Source organism: Adiantum capillus-veneris, chromosome 29 (genome assembly GCF_014529385.1).
Source record: "Adiantum capillus-veneris isolate H3 chromosome 29, ASM1452938v2, whole genome shotgun sequence".
NCBI classification, from domain to species: Eukaryota; Viridiplantae; Streptophyta; class Polypodiopsida; order Polypodiales; family Pteridaceae; genus Adiantum; species Adiantum capillus-veneris.
In genome coordinates, this window is record NC_140959.1 from 29,479,903 (window position 1) to 29,502,761 (window position 22,859).

At 43.6% G+C, this 22,859-nt stretch overlaps 1 protein-coding gene across 1 annotated transcript in view; it reads left to right on the plus strand.

Moving 5' to 3' along the window:
* The first annotated feature begins 743 nt into the window (after positions 1 to 743).
* LOC147418972 (uncharacterized) overlaps positions 744 to 22,859 on the plus strand; it is a 101,500-nt gene continuing 79,384 nt past the window's right edge. Inside the window, exons 1-5 of the mRNA XM_086506131.1 lie at positions 744 to 3,334; positions 14,142 to 14,289; positions 19,675 to 19,722; positions 19,818 to 19,897; positions 19,982 to 20,086. Of these exons, the coding sequence (XP_086362257.1) occupies positions 14,190 to 14,289; positions 19,675 to 19,722; positions 19,818 to 19,897; positions 19,982 to 20,086 (333 nt within the window). The 5' untranslated portion in view covers positions 744 to 3,334; positions 14,142 to 14,189. The remainder of the gene's footprint in view (positions 3,335 to 14,141; positions 14,290 to 19,674; positions 19,723 to 19,817; positions 19,898 to 19,981; positions 20,087 to 22,859) is intronic.

The window sequence follows — 22,859 nt, forward strand, 5'->3', positions numbered from 1 at the left end:
TCCTCTTCACCAAGCCTGCAACCAAATTCGTCAGCAACCCTCTTGGCTACATACATTATTGCCAGTACTCTTCGAGGTTATGTGCAACCAATCTTTCCTTTTGTTGTGTACCTGCTTCTCATGCTTAGATTTTGTGTAACCAGTGTTGTTTTCCGTGAATCAGTTTAAACTAGTACCTAGTTCTCATGAACTATCCTAACCAGAGCATTTTTTAGCTTGTAAATGAGAAACAGACCTTCGCTTTGCATCTGCAAGTGTAGTGATCTTAATCCCATATGATGGCATATTTCCCTCATGCTATAAAAAGGATTGGCCCTCATCCAATGACTGTAAGCATTGGCAAAAGTGGTTGCACTTGCTGTCTTATAGCAACCAACGACAATAGTCCAGAGTTTTTCTCGGCTGGACATATCCTCCTACAAGCGTAATCGTAGGGACTTCTTCTCGAGGGGACATCTTGCAATGTTAGTGATCCATTCGGTGCTACAGTCATGTTGGATATCCTACAGTCAAGGTGTTTCAAGAGATGACATTGCATACTGGAAGCTCATGAAGAAGTGTTCATGCTTTTGCAACATATTGGAAGGAAGCTCATGAAGAATTTTTCCTCCTTTTGCAACATTCTAGACAGAAGCTAATCAAGAACAATTTGTGCTTTCAAAAGGATGTTGCATGCGACATACGTGTTGACCAAAACACCAAGTAAGAAATGTTTCTGGCGAAGTCTGTGACTGTATGTGTATGTTGAGCTCTCTCACATGGTATCATCGCTCATTCCCCTGGCTACCCTGTGGGGAGTCCACCATGCCTCCTATGCATCCTCTGATGTGGCAAGGAGCCTCAACCCCACGCCCAAAGGCCCCACACACTTCATCCTTTACCTCTAGTGTTTTGGTTTCCACCATGGCTACAGATGGTGACCTTGACCTAGCGACCTACCTCACTCCACGAACCTACACGCAAGCCTTGCCTTGCTCTTCTGTTGTGGTTTGTGAGTCCGCTTTTGTAGGCACGGCTTCACTCTCCTGCTCATCCACGTCGGAGCTGATGCTGTGCTGATTCTGATGACATCGTCCTTAAGGCTTTCCTTGGGAGCCTTGCTGCTGGCGATCATGCTATGGTTGATCCACCCACGCCTTGGCCCCTTGCAAGCTCTACCTGTCCAGCGTGCTATGCTCAAGCAACACCCTATCCTAATGTTAGTGAAGGTACTGCAGCAATTTGAGTTGCCCTTGATGCCTTAGCGGCCCCTTGTTCGGACTTCCTCTTCAGCTGCTGTTTTGAGGCCTTGCTGCCCAGACTATGCCACTGCATATGGCATCGAGCAATATGCTGCACCTATTGGGGCTTTCTTTACGTTCCTAGAGGGAACACATATTATTGTTGCCGCCGCTCCACCAACACACCCGGCCATCCCTACTGGAGGCTCCTGCTTACTACAAGCACTTCTTTCTGAAGGAACCATCTGCACAGACTCTAGAACCAAGCGCTGCCCCTGAGGAAAATGATCAGGCTCTCAAAGACATTCAGTCATCACCTCTTCAGTGCTAGAAACACCCGGCCCTACTGGTAGAACCCTTTATAGCAGCCTTTTCCAGCTCTCTTGCCAGGTTTGCAGACCCTTCTGAAGACAATATTGTTGCCATCATGGTGCCCCAAATAACCTTTTCTGCTACATATATTGATGCAGACCAATCTGAATTTCCTCCATCCCCATGTGATACCAAAGATATAATCTTGTGAAAAGCACATATGGTAGACAAGACCTTCACTTCGCATCCAAGGTGCAAGCATAGGTGATGGCACCTGGAAACATACCTTCATTGAGAAGTATGCTGCACCATTTAGGGCTTTCTTTACATTTCTTGAGTAAAGGCACAATAGGTAGACGAGACCTTCACTTCGCATCGAAGGTGCAAGCATAGGTGATGGCACCTGGAAACATACCTTCATTGAGAAGTATGCTGCACCATTTAGGGCTTTCTTTACATTTCTTGAGTAAAGGCACAATAGGTAGACGAGACCTTCACTTCGCATCGAAGGTGCAAGCATAGGTGATGGCACCTGGAAACATACCTTCATTGAGAAGTATGCTGCACCATTTAGGGCTTTCTTTACATTTCTTGAGTAAAGGCACAATAGGTAGACGAGATCTTCACTTCGCATCGAAGGTGCAAGCATAGGTGATGGCACCTGGAAACATACCTTCATTGAGAAGTATGCTGCACCATTTAGGGCTTTCTTTACATTTCTTGAGTAAAGGCACAATAGGTAGATGAGACCTTCGCTTCGCATCCAAGGTGCAAGCATAGGTGATGGCACCTGGAAACATATCTTCATTGAGAAGTATGCTGCACCACTTGGGGCTTTCTATACATTTCTTGAGGGAAGATAGATTCTTTCTACAGCTCCAACAATACACTTGGCCATCCCTATTGGAGGCCCCTGCTTATAGCTGGTACAAGCACTTCTTCCTGAAATAACCCATGTACGCAGACGATCCATTCGTCCTTTACAGCCCAGTGTTGCCCCCCAGGAAAATGACCAGGCTCTTAAAGACATTCAGCTATCGCATCTTCAAATTACTGCCAGAAACACCCCTTATGGTAGAACCCTTTATAGGCCATCCATGCATTTCCAGGCTGTCGCAGCCATTTCCAGCTTTCTTTCCGCTTCTGAAGACGTTGCTACCGTCATGGTGCCCCATTCAATATTGATGAATCTGAATTTCCTCCATCCCCATGTGGTGCCCAAGCTAATCTTGTGAAAGGCGCAAAAGATAGATGAGGCCTTCACTTCGCATCCAAGGTGCAAGCATAGGTGATGGCGCCTAGAAAAATACCTTCGCTTCGCATCTCTTGAAAACAGCCTAGAGCTTTCGGGAAGTCGAGATGTTCCAAGAGACGACATTAGTGATGGCTAGCTGGGCTAGATTAGTAAGTTCATCATGCGCGACATGCTGCTGCAGCTGTGATCTCTCGAGGGGGAGGCAGACACCATGCTCTAGTGGTGGGATGCCACTCTTCAAACCCACGGCCTCACAATCTTCCTGTACAACGCTGCCTTATGTCTCCTTGCTTTAATTGCATTTGTGTAGTATAGATGCAAGCTGGATAGCATTGTTTTTTGCATGAAGCTCGCCCAATTTTCAGACTTCAATTTATCCTCTGCTTTTTACCATCCCCCCTCCAATCAACTCATGCCTTAGTGGTCCCCTCCATTTTTCAAATCACTCTTAGACAATCAAATTATCAAGGTAACAAGAACCACCTCGGCAAGAAAATCTTACGCAGGAGTATCAATGGCACAATTCGTAAGGTGGAACGAGAAGTAGGTACTCTCTCTCTCTCTCTCTCTCTCTCTCTCTCTCTACGCGGTGGGTGCCGCAAACAGTCATTAGAGTAGGCCCTCGTGCAAGCGCGACTTCAGTCCTGCTCAACGTATACGAATGCGTTTGGAGCTTGAAAGGCTTTTTTTTTGCACTATAACCCAGCGTTTCAATTTGTACAAGAGGTGTTGAGCGCTTGACGTTCCCAAAAAGAGCCTGTTTGGGCGTTGGTTGCTAACTCGTATTTAAAATTTCAGTTGTACTGCCACCAACTGGCGCTACTGGTCAGAGCATCAATAGATAGATGCTCAGATTGAAACTTTATAGTTTTCTCAAACTTTGCTGCGTTTCAACTTGTGCAAGAGGTGTTAAGTGCTTGATATGCCCCAAAAGAGTGCGTCCCCATTGTCACATGATGCGGACATGGAAAATCGTAATCTATACTACGGACAATCGGCGCTACCCGGCTGGTTAGAGTGTCAGCAATACATGTGGGAGATGTTCAGATCGAAACCACTAGGAGTCTCCCAGACGACATTTTTCTTCATGTCCACAGGTCACCAAGGATGGGTGAGGGGTTAAAGCGACTGTAACAGACATTACAGCCATCCAGTGGCATTTTGCCATTTAAATGCACAACCATCAGATCAAACGTGTGTGTGACATGGACCTAATATGTAGGCCGTCATTGGGTAGACAAAAAACACAAGCCTCAAATTTCTTTTGGGATTCCCTTTCAATTGTTATGGTTAGTAACCACTATCTGGGGCACAATCCGTGTATGCACTAATTGTCATCACAATCCGAATATGGAACCAATCCCGGGAAGTAGAGGGAGGTACTCTCTCCTCAGGCCTAGAAAGCAGACAAAAATAGGCAAGTCAGCCTCCTCCTCAAGCACATCTATAGTAGGGTTGAAACCATGATTCCATCGTCTGAAGTAAGCTCGAGTTGCTCGGATACTGAGCGGGCTCATCGATATCACCTTGGCCGTCATCTCTGGAGACTCAAACTCTATCTGGTAATATCCTCTCCCGAGGATCTGGACATCAGTGATCTTGCCCACATCTCAGAGGAGTTGGGCCTGAAGTAAATCTTGAACCTCGCCTCGGTTGGGTCGAGTGCCAATAATCGTGCAGATGACCGAGGAGGCTTGCAAGCGTTCCACCTTGGCCATCAAGCTTGCTTTCTCATTTGGCGAAAGAGCAAGTCAAAGGGTCGCCTCCGCGGGGTCGGGAGAGGGGGCTTCTGAGGAGTCCCTCTGTGGTGGAGCAGGGGCCGCCATTCTGTGTCTGCTACTGTCGTGGAGGGGCAAAAGTGTCGACTCGGTCGCCAATAGGCTGCAAATCAGCCCACAACAAAGGAGGCGGGTGAGCAGGTCGAGGAAGCGCGAGGCGGGAAAGGGGCTGGCGGGCTGCTACGGGCAGTGCGAGGGCTGGTGGGCTGCCAAGGGCAGTGCGAAGCGGGAGAGGTGGGGTGCGGGCTGTTGAGAGCAGTGCAAAGGGGGGGGGGGGGGGGGGGGGGGGGGGGCGGCGGGTAGGTGAGGGAGGCGATGGCGAGCAGGGGGGATCAACAACAGCGAGCGCGCGGTCCTGCTTTACTTTATTATTAGCATTAGAAACTTGGGCCCCATCGAACGAGGTACCATAAGTTGGTAACACTTTATTATTGTTTGGCCCCTCTCGGCAAGGATCTGTAGGTTGGTGAGAACTTTTGCTTCTTGTACTGCTTTTAGGGTTTAGGCCCCTTCGGGATTTGCAAGTTGCTCTAGTCTTTAGAGGCTTGACACTTCAGTAGTTTGTGACATCCGGCCTTCTTGAAAGAAGAGAAATGGTTCGTGATTATAGTATATCTGCAAAACAACTCAAGTTAGCTTGAAAAAAAATGTGAGGGTCATTCCGAGGGACAATCAGTTTTCTCATTCCATATGGGAGCTCTTGATATTTCGGTGTAGCAAAATTAGCCATCACACCCAGACCGCACTGATCTATAACGGGTGTCTTGATGCACTAATAATTGCATACCCAGGCAATCTCACCCCATTAGGAAGATTCAATGGTTGGCACATCACAATGCAACACAAATGCGCACATATGCCTGTTGCAAGACACACTGAAAAACACCGTTAAGCACTTCCTCGAGACAAACGGTCTATGGTATGAAGCTACTCAACAACTACCTCATCACTGGTCTGGCCATGAGCTCAAAGGACTCATACAACCAAACACTCCTCAGACAGCAGCCTGCGTTGCTTGGAGGTTTCAAGCATACAACCAAACGCTCCCCAAATATCCTGTCTGCATCGTTCGGATGTTTTTCAACGTACAAGGAAACGCTGCCTAGACATCTCATCTGCGCCATTCCGAGGTTTAGACAATACCGAAACCATATTTCTCACTACTCCACCCGAGAGTAAATTACCAAGCATTGAAACTAGTATTAAAACCAGAGTTTCAAAGCTACACCAAGGCCGGTTTAAAACAGATACAATCCATTTCAAACAATACTTTCTTAGCCGAAGTTCAAAAGTATTTAAAACAACTAGATAATGCATCCATGTTTTTATTCGGACAGCCGAACTTTGAGGATGACTGGCTTGTCCTTTTGCATTAGGGTAATGGTTCAGTTCTGAATATGGAGGGTTGCATCATTCTTGTCGTGCCAAGGCATGCCCAAGAGAACGTTGCAATTGCCTAACTTCGTAATGTGGAAATCCCTTCTTCCATGATATCCTTACCGGAAGAGCCCCAATGAGGGGTACCACTTTTTGAGTCCTCTTGTAACAGGGTTTCTCCTTGATTCTGTGTGAGACGAGGCCTTTGAGGTTGGGTTTCACGAGATGCGTGAGGATTTGTTTGTTGTTACTGGGAGTTCTGGTTCGTGGCTGGAGTTGCTTTTGTGGTAAACTGTAGCTTTCCTTTCATCAGCTTGTAGCTTACCGCGGCATGGCCCGTAAGTTCTTGCATAGTTGAGACTTGCTTGGACAGGTAATATTCCTGCAATGGTGATGATAGTCCAATGGTGTATCGCTTGCAGTTGTCCTCCAAGGGAATGAACTTAAAGAAGGACACCGGAAGGTAGATGTGAGAAACCTTTGGTTATAGTCGACCATGGTTTCTGTGGCAAGCATTTTTGAGTTGCCCCATTTTGACAAGAGGTGGACTTCAAAGAGAGAAGTCATATAATTGCGTGCAAATATTATCTCGAAAGCTTGTCAGGTCCTTGGAGCATGCGGTTGTGTGGCGATTGAACTCCACCACTGCATAGCATTATCTTTAAGAAATCTTGCTGCTCCAGAAATCTTGGATTCTTATGTATAGTTCCCCAAAGCATAGATGTTGTTGAATTGCTGTAGGAATTGCAATGCTTTCTTCCGATCTTTCACCCCAGAAAAGGTGGAAAAGTTTGATTGTCGTGCGGCCATCTTTGAAATCCTTCGGTTGGTTAGGCGCATACCCTGCGTATGGCTAGAAAGGGTATCCATACGGGGTCCAACCATTGTAGCCTGGTGGCGGTGGTGGTGGGGAAGGTGGGGACAACGCCAATGGCAAAGGCGGTTGCACTGGATCAGGGTCAGATGGCTGCACCCTCGCTGCACCATATTCCTGAAGAGTCCCCCGATTGAAACAGACGGTTGGGAAGGTTTCCGGTTGGAAGCTCTCATACTTTTTGGTGTTGAAGGAGGAGATACCACGTGAGCCACTAGAGGAGGTATCATGTAATTCAGAAACTATCGAAAACCTTGTAGCATCGAGAGATTTTGTTGTGGGTGTTGTGAAAGAATGTTGTGAAGCTCGTCGAGGAGAAACTGCAGGTATTTACCGAATCCATAAACACCCTGTGGCCTTGGGTTCTTTATGGCTTATGCCCCTTAAGAGGGAGCGATGAAGACGTTAGCGCGCCCAATGCACGATGGACTAAGGGTGGGCCCGATGCGTGATGGATTAAGGGTGGGAGTGCCTAGTAAGTTTCAGGCACGGACATGAAGATTCTTTGATCTTGAAGGACCGGTATGCTTTAAAAAAAGCACACGCGTGAAGCTCTGATACCATTGTAACAGGAGGGCACCACGCGGTGCCAACGGGAAAGAACAGACCGAACAACTTTAAGCACCTTAAATTGAAAGAGATGCATGACACACGAGAAGGGGAGTGGAGGAGTTTGAGTAAGACGGAAAGCTCTCTTTCCCTAAGAACTAAAAGGAACCTTGAGCAATAAAGATCACTAATCTTGAGAAAATACAACATTCATTCCGCTGTACCCTACATTGGTATTAGAGCTTTGGACGTGTTCTGCATTACTCAAGGAAAGAACCACAATAACCACAAGATTTTTTTTTGCTTGTGGAGGTCGCACGAACCCAAGTTTACTTGGGCGTGTCGATCCCTAATCGTGTTTTGTTGAAGAGTCACAGGAATCCCAAGAAAGAAGGGCTTGTCCAGCCTCCCCTTTTGTCTCTTTTCACTCATTGAGAGCAGACCGTGCACTTAGAGGCCGGCCAATCGAGGTGAGGTGGGAAAAAGCAACCTTGGTGTGAGCGCAAGGCCGCCAAGGGGTGCGCCCGCAGAAAAGGGTAGAACTCGGGTGAAGAGAAGATCCTTCTCCAACGCGATTTGCAAGCGAAAGAAAACCTCAAGACCCTCAAGAACTCAAGACTCAAGAACCTCAAGAACCCAAGATTCTCACGAATCAAAGATCTCAAAAACCTCAAGACCCTCAAGAACCCAAGTTCCTCGCGAGCTTAAGAACCCAAGATCATAGTGCATGGTCGTCACCCGAAGCGGAATGGATACTTCGCATACAGGTGATGAGCATGAGAGAGGCGACGAAGACTCGTCCCCACCCGGAGATGATTTCTTCAACCCTCCCCCTTCGCCATCTACGCCACCAAGTGCACCAGACCCTATGGAGGCAATGATAAAGCAGATGATGGCCATGATGGATAGATAGGAAGACAAGCACCTTGCTTTAGAACGCGAGCGCGACGCAAGAAAAGAACTAAGGAAGGAGGAAGCGGCAGCAAGAAACGCGGCATTGGAGGCCGATCGTGCCGCTCATAGATTGTCTCTGGAGGCAGAGTGTGAAGCTCGACGAGAGCTACGCACTCAAGAATTGCTTGCCCAAGTCCTAGCCTCGAAGACCGAACCATCCAAAGATCGTGGGAGTTCGTCAAGTGGCGCAAGCCACGACGCGGATTCCAACCATCCAGTTACAGAAAAGTTGACTTTCAGCAAGTATGACGGTAAGATGGATGCTAATGTTATTCATTCTTGGTTGCATCCATTTAATGCTTATTTTGCGACAACTAAGAAAACAGGCAATAGCAAAGTTTTGACGGCAGCTATGTACCTTGCCGGTGATGCCATTAATTGGTACTAGGCATGGCAAGAGGCACAGCTAGCCGCACACCTAGAGGCAGCCGACGATTTCACGCCCCTCTCTTTTAGTTGGGCTGATTTCCAAGACAAGCTCAAGGCGCGGTTTATGCCACCTCAGTACCTTGCACGATTGGTGAGCTCTCAAGCAAAACGGTATGCCAGTTATGTCTTTCTCTAATCGTGTTTTGCAGCTAGGTACTCAATTATGCAAATCGGATGCGAAGCGCAAGGAGGCATTTCTTTACGGATTGGACGAGTATATCAAGTATGATGTCGAGGTACTCGATCCAATCGATCTCAACAAAGCGGTAGCAATTGCTCTCGCCCACGAGATGAAGCACAACAAAGGAAAGCCTAAGGAGAACAAGACTTCCACAAGTACCTCGCAGACTTCTCAAACCCCGCAGAACGTTAAGAACGGTAAGAATGGTAAGAATGATAACTCTTCTAACCAATCTTCCAACAGTCTCTCATCAAAGAATTCTTCCAATGAATCTAAGGGTAAGGTTAACACAATTGCTAAACCTAAGCTTTCTCCAGATGAAAAGGTAGCACAAGGAATTGTAGGAGGATATATCACGTGGAGAGAACAAAGCACTTATTCTAAGGAAGGTCGTTGTTTTCATTGTCACATTAAGGGTCACATAAAAAGAACATGTCCTAAGCTTGAATCGAATGACTTTAAAGAACCCACAACACCTACTACATGTGTCAATGCAATGAATGATAACACGATTGTGCCCAAAGTTTCTCAGGACCCTCCCATTGATGATTCTCTCATTAAATGTTATAGTCGTATGTCGGGGCACCGTTTTGTCATATTGTTTGACCCAGGTAGTATGCATGATGTGATCAGTCCCTCTCTTGTTGAGAGAGCCCGCCTCGAAGTTAGTCCGAGATCTCCTATCGAGGTCTCTGGCTTTCGTTCTGGTATGGACGCTCTCATCACGAAGGAGTGCCTTGATGTGTTGTTTGCAATTCAACAGACTGCCTTCACCAGAAGATTTGTTGTTTCTCCTCTCTCAGGATGTGATATGATTTTAGGCATGAAATGGTTTCGTGAACTAAACCCTCTCATTGATTGGGAGGCTAGCACTTTAACTCTCAATGCCAAAAGTGATTCTCCTACTGTCTTTCATGGAGTGGACACTGCTCCTTCTCCATCTCTCATTGCTAATATGCAGGACAAGGTTGAAAGGATTCGAGATAAGGAGACTCTCTTAGTCTCTTTTTCTCCAGAGCATGACACATAGGATTTGCATGACTATGAGAAGCATGATGATTTGAATGATAATGATTTGCAAGATGATTTGGATGAAAAAGACAAGCATGATGATTTGCATGAAGAAGATGTGATTACTCACAAGGATGATGTGTTAGTGGATGCTTTTTCTAGCAAAGCTAACCTCGTTGTAGATTCGAGCAGTCACGAAGAAGCGATCTTGGCTCTCGAGTCGAGGTCCAAAGAACCCCCACAAGACGATTCGATCATTCAAGACGAAGCGATCTTGGCTCTCGAGCCTTGGTCCAAAGAACCCTCACAAGAAGTATTATGTGTTCACATGATTGATACGCATACATTTTTCGTGATTGGTTCTTGTATTTTAGTCAGCATCGTTATGTGATCCCTTTTCCTAGGCATGACATATTGTATGTTGAGCACGTTTCTATCATGGATGAGCATGAATGTATGCGGATTGTTCATGAAAAGCTGAAAAGTTTGTATGTAAGGAAGTCGCATTCCATGTCTTTTCCTTGGCATGACACAGTTTCTGAAAGAGCACATGATAGTATGAGCACCAAGCATGGGCATTTCCATTGTGATTTGCCACAGTTGATTAATTTCGATCAAACAGAAAAGATTTGATCGCATTGTTTGTATGTGTTTGATGAACGGGTTGTCACTCCGTCTGTATGTTCATCTACATTGCATACACAGTCTTTAGAGAAGACAAGATTTTTTTCCTTCACTTTACATGGAATGAGTATGTTCATGGTTTTGTGTTGAAGTGGTTTCAGGAATTTTCAGCCATGGAGATTCTTGAAGACGAGAGAATCAGGACTCTAGACAAAGTTGAAGCATCGAAGGAGCCACAGAAGACTTTGTGTCGCTTTCGGCGCGGCCCAAAGAAGCAAACATTGCAGACCTTTATGAAGTTCAAGTACCGCACGACCCACACATCAGAGTGGGCCGGCGAAGAGTCCCTTCCAGGGTTCCAGATGCTGCTGGCGATCTCCCTTGACGCCATACAGTTCGGTACCAGTACCTCACTTTGAAAAGGAGGGGATGTCATGTGACACATCCCAACCCTATGTATCCGTAGACAAGCTACACCATAGCAGGGTTTCAGTCAGTTCAGTCAAGTCTAGATTAGCAGTGATCTGGCACTTTTGTGAGTCTATTCGTAGACCGTGCATGCCCAATCACTTAGCATAGATGCATATCTTCTGGTTGCACACAGCATGATCATTGGAATTCCCATCAGAATCCATTAGCATCAGTTAGGGGAATTTTCCAGTACATTTAGCCTATTTTCCTATTTATTGGTTATTTTCACTTATTATTTTTAAGCGACTTTCCAAGAAAAGTAGGTAGGGCAATTTTCCTAAGTTAATATATAAGCAAACCCAAGTTAGCACTTTCTGGCAGAAGAGGAAGTAGGAGCTTCCCGCTCAACATGCAACTTCTTAGCAGTACCCCTCAAGGACCCCTAGCGTTTTCTGTTCCCAATAGCAACCACTCATTTCCCTTGGTGTTTCCATAGCAGGCCATCGCCATCAACCCCTTATCGTCCTAGCGACAACAGATTCAGATTCTCAGGATCACTATCAGATGTCCAACATTCCTAGCGTTTTGCCAAAACAGCCCAATCAGCGTTTTTGCATTGAAGATGCATATCAGCCTAGCGTTTTTGGCAAGAGGCAGATCTAGCCAGCGTTTTTGTTTCCAGCCCAAATCTACATCAGAAAACAGCGTTTTCAGCCTTATGCACAGCAGCAGATCAGCCCCAAGCTGGTTGCAGATGATCCCCCATTTTCAGCCATAAAAACGCAGCCAAAACAGTCATTTTCAGCCACCAAAACAGTCCCGAAATTCAGCGATTAGAAGATCTCAGATTTCAGCTATCAAGTCGCCGTTGTCACCACCGTCGTCGTCATCGGCATAGTCCCATTGCATCAGTCCATTGCATACGCATTGTACACCTTCGTGCAATCAAAGTAGACCACTCTCGCCGATGAGAGTGGGACCTTCGGAGGAGGGTTTTACAACCTCTTGGATGTCGTATCTCTTCTCTCTCCTTCTCTCAGTCTCATTCACTTGCACGCACAATATCCACTCACTTTGTTCATGATCATAGCACTCTCCATAAGACAGAAAGCTCTCTCTTTCCCTAAGAACTAAAAGGAGCCTTGAGTAATAAAGATCACTAATCTTGAGAAAATACAACATTCATTCCGCTGCACCTTACACAGGCTACAATGTCACTTTCACAGGACACACAGTTAGTAGAGTTGGTCTGGTCTGAGTTCATGCGTCGAATGGTGGACTAGGCTTTCGGTTGGGATTGGCGTCCACATGCACATACCTGGAAATGCCTTGTGCACTAACTTTTCGCAGGATACAGTACCATTGTGTACTTCTACGGGAACGTCCTTTAGTCAGAGGCTCATGAACGGGAACCATCCATATTGATGTTGCACTGCATAGCATATTTATGTGCTTGTGTGCTTAACTTTTGCATACTACCTTCTTGCATGAATGTTGTGAATAGTTTTGAGAAATGGGGATGCTTGCCTGAAGCTTTGCGTATGTTGTTTGCCGACACATTTTGTGGCTTGTGAACAAGTGGTAAGTATAACCCTTATTTTTGGATAAGAAATCCTAGGATTAGCATTAGGCAAAATTTGGACTCATAAAGGGGCCCTTTAAGGAGTTTGACTTTACCCCTCTCTACCAAAACGAGCGCATGGATAAATTTTTTTAAACAAACTCCAAAGTTGGCGGAGGTTTGACAGTTAGAATGTCCTCTTCAAGCTTTATCTACTGATATATAGCACGCCATGAGATTCCTCATATTTTAGAAGATTCTTTTTTTGATTCACCTATGATGTGACAACTCTGTCGGAATCTAAGTGAATCAAAAAAAGAATCTTCTAAAATATGAGGAATCTCATGGCGTGCTATATATCAGTAGATAGAGCTTGAAGAGGACATTCTAACCGTCAAACCTCCGCCAACTTTGGAGTTTGTTTACACAAATTTATCCATGTGCCCGTTTTGGTAGAGAGGGATAAAGTCAAACTCCTTAAAGGGCCCCTTTGTGAGTCCAAATTTTGCCTAATGAGCCTTGGGCAATCTCAAAGTCACTTAAAACATTAATTAAGTGGACATGAAGGATTCAAATTAAAACCCTTTGACCAATTTGAGAATTTTGACAAGTGGCAAGTCTAAAAAAGACACTTCGAATTTGTGAGTTTAAGATTCTAGGGCATTTTTGGGGACTGAAACTTTTGTTTTTGTAGCATTTTTCTTCACTTTTGAAGTTTTCCATAGCCATGTTTACCTTGGGGGAGCCTCTTGTCATCATCCTATGCCACTTATCTACGCATATGGAGCTGTTTTTCATTGAAACAATCCATGATATCGTTGAATTTTTTGTTTTTCAGCACTTTTCTTGCAATTTCAGCCATTCTTGTTTGATGGAAACTGTCTGGAAGCTCTTTCCTCAACCTATGTCGACAATGGAAGAGTTTCATTGCGAAGAAGTGCATCGGAATTGAAGCTTTCAGCTATTTAACGCGAAGGCTTTGCTCAATCCACTCTAGTGTAGGCATTCTCGTCTTATGAGCTTGCCAAGATTGTGACTTCTTGTTTGGAAGACAATCGCAAGCAAATGGAGGAGAATGTGGGTACTTGAGAGAGTAGATAGAGGGAACAAGCTTGGAGAATTGACATCGACATTCACTTGTTTACAATGTTGAATTTTTCGCTTGCATCGGTATGGAAGTCTGGCATAATGCAGGTGTTTGTTTTTAAAATATGGCTCTTCAAATTGTACATACGAGTGTAATTCTTTTTTTACTAAGAGCTATGTACCCTTATCAAAATCCCGCCTTGGCATAGAGATTACTAACGCTTATTTCTTAAGCATTGTTAAATACTAGGCTCAGTAAGTTGGTCTCGAAGGATTAAAATTGAAGCTAGAGCTTCCCTAGACTAGTGTCATGAATCGCTTTCAAAATATTTTTATATCCTGTGCAAGTCAATTGACACAACCAAACAATCTCATTCAAGAAACCCAAATTTTGAATTTTACTTTTGGTTTTTCTAAATCTTATCTTTTCAACCATCTTACTCCCTTGCAATTCCAAAGAGCATGTGCAAAGTTGGCTAACGATGATTGGTTTTGGATGTGTTATATTTTGATTGATAGACTACAAGGACAAGAAGAGAGATCCACTCTAGCTAGGCAGAGTGGAAGATGCCGATCACACCAGCATATACATGGCAAGAGAGCCCAACTTGGGTGACCATTCATGTGGCACTGCGTTGCATTTCACTTGCCAATATTGACATTCTCAGTATGCCTCTCAACTTAACTCACTTGCACCCCCTTGCAGTGTGATATGCTTCATATGAATTTCAGCTATACTATAAAATGTCTTGTGCAATCAGTTTTCAAAATAACTTGTTTTAAAACTGAACATGAATGCTTGTCATTTGCTTCGTCAGTTAGTCATTTTCTATCTTCTAATGAACACGTTGTAGATTGTTCAACGTTCTTTTGTTATTGTGGTGGGATGATTCATTATATGATCTTCAGTGTCGCTAGGTTGAAGACTTTAACTTTACTGATTGTTCTAGGATTTTTTTAATAAAATTTTTTGTGTCATGGTGGGATGATTTCTTACTTATCCAAGTTCCACAAGGCACTTGGGAGTGTCTACATTATTTCTAGTGACTACAGCTTTTGTCATGTATTTGGATTTCTGTCTTTCAATATAAGTATAGTTTCCTGTGGCGTTAGTTGCTTAGACAAATTCATCAAAATTACTAGCTACAAGGTTTGGAACTATCATGCTTGCACACTCAGAATATCTTTTCAAATGGGTTCACGTTGAGTATCTGCTGATAGAGTCTCATGTTGCTAGGCAAAAATGTTTCTTGCCTTTACAGCAAGAGAGAACTATCCTTATTTTTCAAACAGAACTGAAGAAATTGAGATATATTGCAAAAAATATTTAATCAACGGAATGGGAGTTTTTACGATAATGATATATTAGTACATAGTTCTACACCCACTATTGGGCACTGACGACATTAGTGGGGATGTTGTAGTATTTAGTCAATACTATGCATGATGGAGCTGATGGTTATATTGTCTTGTGGATGACTACCATGAGTTTATACCTTGCACTTTCCTTTAAAGGTGAATTTGGGCTTATCTTGGATTCATCTTGGTATATATTTTATGATAATGCATAGACTTACCTTTAAAAGGTAATCTGTTTAAAGAAAGACAAATTGGATCTGTATTCACAAATGATTCATTTCAACATAACTTGGCCTACACTAGGCTCATTATGTCACCTTAAAAACTTACTTTCCCTTGTAGTTTAGTACTATGGTAGTTTCTTTTATACGACTCGTTTAGAAGGAGCATTATCTCCTTTTGACTTCCACTGGGAATCTCTTAGGAATATACCCTAAGCTAGACATGGTTTTCATGGATGTAGGAGAGACTTGAAGGATGCTCTGAAGTGCAGGATTTTAGGTAGGAGGATTTTGAATAATTAAATCATTATGGGGCATCTCAAGAGTGCTAAGATTAGTACCCTTGCAAGCTTCTCTCCTTTAGGCACCCTTTAGGCCAACATGTGTTGCTTTTACTGTATTTTTTCAGTTTCATTTCTGTATTTAGGCCACCATTAAGGCCAACATATTTTTCTTTTATTATTTTAGGCCATATTTGTTTTTCTGGCTCTGTTTTCAGCGGCCATCTACAATTTTGTGACGATGCATCTAAAAGGCTGGATAGAGGTGCAACAACAAAGTTGGTAGGATTATGAATCAGACTGGTGGATTCATGCTGCCATCTAGTATTAAGTATGCCCCAGCACAGTGGCATATCAATATTGTCTTGGCTGTATGGTACTTCCAGCAGTATTTTGACATTGCTCTCTCTGCCTGAGTATGATGGATGCTATGCTGTTGGGACTCCATTGCTGGTGCTTTATCAGCACCTTTTGTTCCAGGGGTAACCAGTAATTTTTAGTAAAGACTGTCCGAGGGCAAAGGAAGCATTCTGAACTTTCAGTGTGCAAGAACGCTTTTTGATTCTTGCTGTCACATAATATTATTGTCAAAGAATGACATACACCAAGCGTGAGACCAGCTTCTGCCATGGTCAAAAGGGTGAAAATGGTGCACTACAATATCTGGAAATGATAACTATAAGAAACACCTAAAACAAAAACTGAACACCTTGAATAACTGAGAGGAAGCGTTTAGGGAGTCTGAGCTCAAGAGCTAACGCACTACCACAAAAACAGGGAATATGTCCAAGCCGAGTGCCCTCCTCTGAAGCATCCACACTATTGCTGAACTAGTCTAGCTAATGGCCAAGGGCATTCTTTTACTATTGAGAGCTCAAAAGCACTCAGTAGTAGAAACATGCAGCACAAAAATTGACAAAGTTAAAACAATTCAACAATGCTAACTTAGTGTTGTGTCAAGTGACTCTAGGATACAAAGTCATTCAAATTAGACTGATCAATAGAAGCAGCATAGTTATAGACAAAAAAACAGCCTGACACTAAGGAAGTGCATTGGAGTCATGAAATGAAAATGAAATGTTATATTAATGTCTTCAAAAGGTCAAAAGGAGAGAGAGAATGATCACCAATGGTGCAATTGTAGCTTTGATTCTGTGAGGCTAATTAAGCCTCCAGCATGTGCTCCAAGTCTTAACAGTTAGCCATGTGCTGCCCTCCTGAAATAAAGCAGTTGGCGTTGCAAAACTGTTAAAGAAAGTCAAAAATCTAAAATACAAATAGGCATTAGTGAGGCAGATTAGGGATGAGCACATTGAGGGGTGTTTTCACCTACATGATATTTGGCTATGGTGTTGTTCCGTAATGCTTTTCGGCCTTATGTGATACAGAGGGTACAAGCCCATCATAAAAAAGATAACGGCGACAAAAACAAATAGAAAGAGAAAGGAGAAGTCATATCAATGACCCACAAAAGGCCAAAAATTACTATGAGACCAGCAATTACATTCACGGTAAGAGAGAGAACTTTCAGGTGAGAAGATTAAGTTAGTAGCAAAACTGACTATAAGAAACTGGTGAGATGGTGCCATATAGGCAAAGAGAACTGGATGTGGGTTACAATAGTTAAAAGCTAGGCAGAAAACAATGAACCACATATCTGGGCTGGCAAGGGGGGTCATCCAGCAAACTACTGCAGGGGTCTCTGCAGTGTAGCATCCATCTCTTTTGTAGTGAAAAATTCAGTGGGTCGTACTCGATTCCTAGCAATGATGTGTATGCGGCTCCTGTACAATGATCTCGCTCTGATCCAGGACTATTTCAACCGTTGTAACCACGTAGCCCTGAAAGCTAGATTACCTGCTAGTTTATATGAAACAGAAAGAGATCCGACATTTCTAAACATGCTGGAGATTTGTGCACTTGTTTCCTGCCCTCAGAAGTCTCTCTCGAAGCTAGTAAATCGCTATCGAATACAAGCCGAGACATTGCTGATCCGGGTAATCCATAACTCTGGAGGGAGATCCAAATCCCTCTTGAAAGAGGCAGTGGAAATGCTGCTGATCTCATAGCTAGCAGGCCAATGACGTATAGAATGCTCCTCATGCCTTTGGTGCTAACTGACACACATCACATGTACGCTGCTAAGGTGAACGTCACTCTATCTGCCATTCTTTATCTCTAGTTGATGCGAGCTGGCCAATTCATATCTCACCCCATGTGACAAATGTGCATCCATATATCTTGGATGGACAGTAAACTCATCATCTGTATTATGAAGACGATGCTCTCCGTAGAATGCTATCTCTGTCCCTAGTTCTCCTGTTGCTGCAAACCAAGTTCTGCTGGGTAACGGTCTGTGTAATATCATGTTTGCTGAGCTTGGTAATCTGTATGTGGCTGAAAGTGAGCGATGACGCATTCAATGAAGACGGAAATGTGGGTAGTCTGTCCATACCGGAGCCATATAACTCAAACCATGCTGACATTTGTGCACACCTCTCTCTCCATTCAAAGTACTCTAAGCGAGTCATAGAAATGACCTACAAGTTAGCTCTTCCATCACAATCTCGTGTCCTCTTACAGTAATGATGTTGTCTAGTGTGGATGATCCTTTCCTGAATCTCGTGTGGCCTTGTGCTCTAAGCTACATTCGCTCAACCTATCTTTGTAGCTCATGCTCCGATATAGATTCATATAGCCAATGTATGGCCAACCATGTTGGTACGATAGTTGGTGAGAAGTAGAGGATCCCTTGGCACATGGCCTTTCTCATTGAAACCCTCATGCATTACCTTGCTAAACATGTCCAAGTGTCGCTTACATATCTTTAGCATGTTTACCATACTCAACGGCTAATCCATAATGATCCAGGGCCTTAACTGTACTAAGTCGGTCTAAAACATCACGTACTATCATAGTTACCTGGAACGAGAAATCGGAGCGCGGAACAGGGAACAGCAACAGGCGTGAAATGCCATTGATACTCACGTTTGAAACACGGCACGGGGATTCGGAATGGGAACGGGGAACGGAGACCTGAAAATGGCCATTCCCTGTAACTATGCGTACTGTACTCCTGGTGAAGAATGCAGAGGACTGAGGACAAGACTTTGGTGGGTCTGGCATAGGTGGCTGCCTTGGCATTGCATAGAGATCAGATGCATATTGCATGAGTGCTCTCATGCATCAAGCGAGGTGACCTGCGGTGGGGAGCTGAGCCCTAGAAGTAGTCCCCAAGCCTTCATAATATTTTGGGTCAAAAGAACAAAAATGATTCCCTCTCCAGGTGGTGTAAGCCAGTTCTTGTATTTTGCTTAATACGGTGTTTTAAAAGAAATTTTACTGCCTGTGGGTAGTAGATCCAGAGCGTGGAGTTTGTAGAGGCCATTCTCTTAGTACTCCGTCTTACTAAATTTTCCAAGCCTTTATACTCATTGGGAAAGAAAACTCACCTCCATGCTGAGATTACATTATGCTTAGACAATAGTTTGAGAGAGAAAAAGTACCAAAGATCCAGTTTCCAGTGGTAAAATACCCCAATGGCCAGAGTTCTCAGAGGGAGAGGAACCCTTTTTGCCACAATCCCTTCACTCTCTTCTCAATTATGTGCATGAAGAAGTGAAATGGCTTTGTCAATTATAAGACTTCAGATTATGAAATACACATTAGATAAGCTATGTGACACTTTGTTGTATGGTGCAATGGGAAAGAAATTTATGCCATGTTAGAACTTTTGACGTTCAGATTATGAAATACAGATTAGATAAGCTATGTGACACTTTGTTGTATGGTGCAATGGGAAAGAAATTTATGCCATGTTAGAACTTTTGACGATCAAGATAAGCCTCAAATTATTTTGTTTGGGGCAATGGTCAAGAAAATTAAGCTACATCAATACTTTTGAGAACCCAACTTTGGTTTAAGGTGAGTGCTTGAATTATTTGGATCGTCCCTTTCATAGTCATGTATTGATTCGTCTCTGGGGCTAAATTATGTCCATGTATTCATTTCTATGCCACCATTCCTCTTCTATATCAGTTTTTGCATATGAAAGTTGCTTTCTGAAACTCTTCAGTTTTGCATGGCTGAGTTGTACTGAATGTTCATCCTTCAACTAGTTGAAGATCTTCTTCATATTACTTGTTTTTGGAAATTAACCTTTTTTCATTCGCTTTGTTGATGGTTTGACAGGCAAAGACATCCTTTTATACACTTATCATGGCTTTTACTTCATTAAAGGTGATAAAATAAAGGGGTGTTGCTTTTTTGGTTGGATTTGACTGCAGCAACAGATTGTTATGTGAAAGTGAATTGTCATCCTTATTTATTTCAAGTTGATCTGTTTGGAGACGTTGAAAGTAAAAAGAGCTCCGTGGTTGTTGATAACAATGCTGTACGCTTTTTTTTGGTTAAGGTATGATAGTTTTGGTAGACCTGTGATTGGATGTGTCTATAAGTCAAGATTTAAGTGGATATTGAGTGTTTTATGCTTTTGTAGAAGCAGCATTGTCTATGGGGAAGACTACAAGCAGTTGGAGAGAAGAAAGATATACTTTTAAAACGCGAGAGATCAATAGATTTGGGGAGAGAACACTCAAACAAGGTGAGTTTATGATTTTTAGAATCAATGCATGGTTTTAACCAACACATAGGGCAAGATAATCAAGGAATGCTAGTAACATAATTGATGATAATCTGATAACATGATGTGGAAGTGGAGATAACCCTATGAAGGAGGGGTGTCATCTCTATTATGATTTCCTCATGCTATTCGAGTTTAGGATTCAACCACTCCTTTATTGTTGTTCACATAAATATTTGATGCAATGCCCCCATGGCCATGAGGAGATAGAGGTAAGGAGCTCGTGGTTACCTGGAAAAAATGAAAATGAAATGAAATGTTATATTGACGTCTTCAAAAGGCCAAAATGACATATGAGACCAAAAGGTTCCATCCATCTGTGACTCTAGTACAATGTATGGGTAACATAAAAAGAAAAATAAATGAGGGTACCTAGAGTGGGTAGGTATGTAAGCCTACCCTACATCCTAGAGAGAGGATAATGCACAATGCATATCCTTACATGCACGACAATTATAATTACACAACAAACCCAGCTACACAGGAAGTGAACTAGCGCGCAAAACATTTTACAATGCTCACTCTTATTTTGGAACTTGCGGCTCCATAGCTTGAATAATTTCACTCATTGAATGTTGATAGGGCCAATTCAGCTTCCTTTTATGCCTCAAATACTTGATAGGGCCAATCCACCTTCCTTTCATGCCTCAAATGTTGAAAGCTGATAGGGCCATTTCAACTTCCTTTCATGCCCCAAATACTTGTAAGAGTTTCCCTTGATCAAGTTATAACATAAACTCTTAAAACCAAAGGATATGATAACTGTCATAAAAAAAGAGGTTCTCTACTATTAACAACATGCAATTATTAATCACCAAAACATCTTGAAAGTCCACAAAATGGATGAGGAGTTTCATGATTACTAGTGCTCTATTGAGCATATTAGATAGTAGGAGATCATCACGAAGAAATTCAAACCACCAGAGTGAACTGCTCAAAGCCCATGCAAATAACAAGGGCAAAGCCAGGGCATGTGGGCAGCCCTGTCTTTGCTTTTGGGCATGCCTTGTAAGTTTATAAGTGCCCAGAGGGCCACTCTTTCAAAAAGCATCTGGACGCAAGTCTCGGAGAGAGTTGGGCCCTCGAGAGTTGCAACTTTGCGAAGCAATCATAAGAAATACTGAAAGGGGCGCAGGTCTTAGGGGCAAGTGCATCTTGGCTTGGAACTCCGTCGTGCTGTGTCAACTCTCCTCTTCTCCCTCTCTAGTGAAGTTTAGTTATTTGCAGTTTCTGTTAATGTGTTGCTATTGATTTCTTGCATGGAGTGTCCAAGCTTGTAAACTGCACCCTTGCCACCAGCTCGCAGTATGTAATCTGAGATGTCATTAATGAAGATCTCGAAGAGGGTCGGGGAGAGTGGGCATCCTTGCTTCACAGAAATGGTGTTAGTAATAGGGTCTGATTAGCTTCCGGGGCATTGTACTTTCCTCGTCACCTGCTCATATAAAGCATATATAGCCCATATCATCTGTGAAGGTACGTGCAAAATTGTATCAAATGCTTTGCACAAGTCCACAAAGTAGGAGTGTAGTCTCTTCTTGTGCGCTTTTGTGCCATCAATGAGGCAGCACCAAACAAATATGTGATCTATAGTAAAGAAGGCTTGTCTAAGACTTGCCTCATCGCGGGGGCCTTGAGTCCCTCCCTCTCTGCATATGAGCTGAGCTCTGCCTCAAGTACTAATTCATTGCAAATCAGCACCTTATCACACTCAAGCTAATGGACAAGCAGAGAGAATGAACAAAATCCTATGCACGGTGCTCACAAAGATAGTGAGTGAGTCAAGAGTAGACTGGGACCAAAAGCTATACTCAACTCTTTGGGCATACCGAGTGGCTTACTAATCTGCGATTGGGATGGCTTTGTAGAGTTTGGCGATGGTGTGGCCAATCATGATGGTCCTGTTAAGTCCTTGGGTCCAGGGTGTCACTAGACTTGTGGATAGGCACGACAGTGTGTCTAGTCTACTCCTCTTAGGAAGGCCCTTTGTCATAGCCCTATTGAAGATGTGTGCAATCAATGGGGCTATGGTGTAAGCTTTTTAAATGGGATGCTTACTCTGTAGGCTTATGGGTTCAGCAGATCTACGGTGTGGTAATTGAAGTATGGCTCGTGTAACCATATGTGCGGTAAAGAAAGTGGAGATGGTAGGTCATGGCTCGAGTGGCTCTGGGATAAGAGCTGCCCGGGGACTTCATGCAACCTCTCTACATAATCATGCCATGCTTGTAGGTCCTCAATGGTGTGGTCGGGTGGGGCTCTCTAAGACTCCTCCATGCCATCGCACTATCAATGCTCATGAACAGGTTGGTAAAGCTCAAGCTTCTCTGCCTCCTCAAAAGCTCGCCCCTTGCAGGTGTGAGTGTCTTCATCTGTCTTCTGTCCTCCTACTCTGTAATCTTCTCAAGAGCTCTCTATGCTCGTAGGGTGCGGTAACGCCCTCTACACTCACATACCAAGGGTTCTGTGGCATAGTCCCTAGAGGGGAGTACGTCCAATGTAAGTAGTGTGTGGAAAGGAGCTTAGGGCTAATATGAGAGAGAGAGAGAGAGAGAGAGAGAGAGAGAGAGAGAGAGAGAGAGAGAGAGAGAGATGATATGAAATGTTATATTAACGTCTTCAAAAGGCCAAAATGACCTATCAGACCAATCTGTTACAAAATAGTGAATTTGATACCACGTCTTGGTACAAAAGAAGTAGAACAAAGATACTACTACTAGAATCCATCCTCATC